This window comes from Salvelinus sp. IW2-2015, unplaced genomic scaffold (assembly GCF_002910315.2).
Source record: "Salvelinus sp. IW2-2015 unplaced genomic scaffold, ASM291031v2 Un_scaffold1612, whole genome shotgun sequence".
In the NCBI taxonomy this organism is placed as follows: Eukaryota; Metazoa; Chordata; class Actinopteri; order Salmoniformes; family Salmonidae; genus Salvelinus; species Salvelinus sp. IW2-2015.
In genome coordinates, this window is record NW_019943031.1 from 336,259 (window position 1) to 340,645 (window position 4,387).

At 44.1% G+C, this 4,387-nt stretch overlaps 1 protein-coding gene across 1 annotated transcript in view; it reads right to left on the minus strand.

Annotated features, from left to right (window-relative positions):
- The window catches only part of dok1b (docking protein 1b), a 30,769-nt gene that overhangs the window by 15,289 nt on the left and 11,093 nt on the right, over positions 1-4,387 (minus strand). Inside the window, exon 2 of the mRNA XM_024138880.2 lies at positions 329-454. Coding sequence (XP_023994648.1) covers positions 329-454 — 126 coding nt within the window. The remainder of the gene's footprint in view (positions 1-328; positions 455-4,387) is intronic.

Consider the following 4,387-nt stretch of genomic DNA (forward strand, 5'->3'; position numbering starts at 1 on the left):
GGGGGAGGGGCTTGGTGTGAGAGGCAGGGGGAGGGGCTTGGTGTGTGTGTAAACCATAGAAGAAGAGGCGAAGCAAACCTCTCACCTAAATCTGTCCAAAATATGACCTGTGTGTTTCTATGGGCTTATATTGGACCTGAACGTGTTGCCTTCCTTCCTGCCTTTGGAACAATGACCCATTGTTGGGATGGAGACGTGCATCTCTTCATTATGTCCAGAAAAAACATTCATTTAAATTAATCGAATGAATTCGATATGTCGCCCAGCCCTACGTCCAATCAGGGATTTGAACCTACAACCCTCTGTCCAATCAGGGATTTGAACCTACCTTCTTGTCTAGTTTCTTGGTGTTGGGTTTGTCGCTGGCCCCGCCCCCTGAGCAGTCGAAAAACTCTAAGCGAGCGATGCCATTTTGACTGGCTGGATAGAGGACAAACCAGTTCTTCTTCCATTTCTGATGGAGGGAGAGAGAGGAGAGGGAAAAAGACTGATGTTACAAATGATCAGTTATTCAATCCAACTACTAAAATGGAAACAGCTTTTAGGAGTAAGACTGTTTGGTAACCACAGTCAGTACTAACCAAATTAATGTATTCTTCAGTAAATAATATTACTTTAGTTAATTCTATCTAGATCACTAGGACAGTAGTGATCTATATGAGAACACAGAACACTATATGAGAACACAGAACACTATATGAGAACACAGAACACTATATGAGAACACAGAACAACCCTTGAGGGGAAATAGGGGAAATCTGCAAAGGCCTTAGTGATATACAGGAAGTGGTATACAGTAAGTAGGAACGTTTAGAGGACTGTACTCAAGTCCCTAAGAGAAAGTGTAATCAGTCATACATACACACACAGTCTCTCAAACAGGTGGTTAAATCAAATCAAATTTTATTTGTCACATACACATGGTTAGCAGATGTTAATGCGAGTGTAGCGAAATGCTTGTGCTTCTAGTTCCGACAATGCAGTAATAACCAACAAGTAATCTAACCTAACAATTCCACAACTACTACCTTATACACACACAAGTGTAAAGGGATAAAGAATATGTACAGTCTCTCAAACAGCTGGTTAAAGACCTATTCAGAGAATGGAACCTCCAATTGGGCTATCTATAACAAGAGGAAGTACCAGCTAACATCATGGAGTCCCTTCCTGTTCAGAGACACACAGTGTAACCTCAGTAAACACAGGAGGTGACTAACTAGGAGTGTGTGTGTGTGTGTTTACGTTCTGCCTAGAGTGTAAACAAATTAGGTGGCCCTATGTCATAACTTCATTGCCTTATTTACAAAATATTGAGCTAATGTTTACACTCTTAACAAACAGGAATGGATATGTGAGAGAACGGTGTGACAGAGGCATGACCTTTCTATAGACAGACTCAAGCTCTTTACATGTTCAAATGTCGCTGCTCACGCCATGCAAATTACACGTCAACTCTAAGAGACATCAAGGCTGCAGAGAGGGGAAGAGATAGAGAGAGGGGAAGGGAGAGAGGGGGAAGAGGGAGAGGGAGAGAGATAGAGAGAGAGGTGGAAGAGACGAGGGGGAAGACAGAGAAGGAGAGAGAGGGCGGGAAGACAGAGAGAGAGAGAGAGGGGGGAGAGATAGAGGGAGGAGAGATAGAGAGAGAGGTGGAAGACAGAAGAGAGAGAGAGGGGAGAGATAGAGGGAGAGAGAGAGGGAGAGTGGAGAGAGGGAGGAGAGATAGAGAGAGAGAGGAGAGAGAGAGAGAGAGGAGAGAGAGAGATAGAGGAGGAAGATAGAGAGAGGAGAGAGAGGGGAGGAGAGATAGAGGGAGGAGAGATAGAGAGAGAGGAATACAGAGAGGGAGAGAGGGATGAAGGGAGGAAGAGGAGAGAGGGAGGGAGAGGAGAGAGAAAGAGAGATAGAGGGGGGAGAGAGGGGTCAAAGTGAATATGTTCGGGCCTAAATGATATCAGTGATGGAGAGTACACAGAAACACCCACACATAGACAGACACCCACACTCACACATAGACACACACACTCACAGTGTTGTCTCACATAACAATCTTAAGATGAATGCAGTAATGTACAGTGCATTCTGAAAGTATTAAGACCCCTTGACTTTTCCCACATTTTGTTACGTTAAAGCCTTATTCTAAAATGGATAAGGAAAAAAAATAACAATTTAATCAATCTACACACAATACCCCATAATGACATCACAGTACCCCATAATGACATCGCAGTACCCCATAATGACAAGGCAAAAACACGTTTGGATTTTTAGCAAATTCATTACAAATAAAAACTGAAATATCACATTTACATAAGTATTCAGACCCTTTACTTAGTACTTTGTTGAAGCACCTTTAGCAGCGATTACAGCCTCAAGTCTTCTTGGGTATGACGTTACAAACTTGGCACACCTGTATTTGGGGAGTTTCTCCCATTCTTATCTGCAGATCCTCTCAAGCTCTGTCAGGTTAGATGGGGAGCAACGCTGCACAGCTATTTCCAGGTCTCTCCAGAGATGTTCGATCGGGTTCAAGTCCMGGCTCTGGCTGGGCCACTCAAGGACATTCAGAGACTTGTTCCGAAGCCACTCCTGCGTTGTCATGGTTATGTGCTTAGGGTCATTGTCCTGTTGGAAGGACAATGGTCCTGAGCACTCTGTAGCAAGTTTTCATCAAGGATCTGTCTGTACTTTGCTTCGTTCATCTTTCTCTCGATCCTGACTATTCTCCCAGTCCCTGCCACTAAAAAACATCCCCCACAGCATGATGCTGCCACCACCATGCTTCACCGTAGGGATGGTGCCAAGTGTCCTCCAGACGTGACGCTTGACATTCAGGCCAGAGTTCAATCTTGGTTTCATCAGACCAGAGAATCTTGTTTCTCATGGTCTGAGAGTTTTTAGGTTCCTTTTGGCAAACTCCAAGCGGGCTGTCATGTGCCTTTTACTGAGGAGTGGCTTCCGTCTGGCCACTKTACCATAAAGTCCTGATTGGTGGAGTGCTGCAGAGATGGTTGTCCTTCTGGAAGGTTCTCCAATCTCCACAGAGGAACTCTGGAGTTCCGTCAAAGTGACCATCACCTCCCTAAACAAAGCCCTTCTCCCCCGATTGCTCAGTTTGGCCGGGCGGCCAGCTTTAGGAAGAGTCTTAGTCGTTCCAAACTTCTTCTATTTAAGAATGATGGAGGAACTGTGTTCTTGGGGACCTTCAATGCTGCAGAAATGTTTTAGTAGCCTTCCACAGATGTGTGCCTCGACACAATCCTGTCTCGYAGCTCTACGGACAAGCCCTTCGACCTCATGGCTTGGTTTTTGCTCTGACATGCACTGTCAACTGTGGGACCTTATATAGACAGGTGTGTGGCTTTCCAAATCATGTCCAATCAATTGATTTTACCACAAGTGGACTCCAATCAAMTTGTAGAAACATCTCAAGGATGATCAATGGAAACAGGATGCAGCGGAGCTCAATTTGGAAGCTCATAGCGAAAGGTTTGAATACTTTCCGAATGCTCCTGCAAGTGGCTCTGGGTAGAGTGTCTGCTAAATGACTAAAATGTCAATATAACTGCCGCTGAGACAGAAACCAGGGGACAGGAAGTGTGTGGGATAATTACCCAGGAGCCTCTGCCTCCTCCTGCCTGCTATATGCAGCTGTGTATCCCTTCTTGCACACACACACGTGAGATCAGATCACTGTAACTGTATAAAAATGAAAACGTAAATTATAATGTAATACCTGTATTATATAGCATTGGTGCATATAGCCTACTGTATAATCTGTAGGTAATCTTTAGGTATAATCTGTAGGTAATATTTAGGTATAATCTGTAGGTAATCTTTAGGTATAATCTGTAGGTAATCTTTAGGTATAATCTGGTGTCTCTGCATGCAGTATCCTGGTATGTTGTGTTGACATGACGATACTAAAGGAACGAGCCAGCAGCACCAAATAAGGCAACGGTACGAGCATCAACCACTAATACTGAATGGAAATTATGCAAATGAACTGATAGCTAGCGAGAGAGAGATAGGACATGGACTTCCTCAAACCTGTGAAATCATGTGTGTGTTTTCTGCTTTCTGCAGCTGCATTTCTCCAAATAAAAAAAGACACACATTTACCTTTAACAACTCAACTGTAACATCTCACTTCTCTCCCGTGCAGAAAGCCCAGCAATCAATCACATTTTATGTAGAGGGTGTTATGGTTATAGTCCAGTACAGTGTTGTCTGACCAGATGAATAGACTGAGAACGCTGTTAGAGCATTACACACACACACACACACACACACACACACACACACACACACACACACACACACACACACACACACCACACACACTAACACACACACACACACCGCGCACGGCTAGGGTCACTAG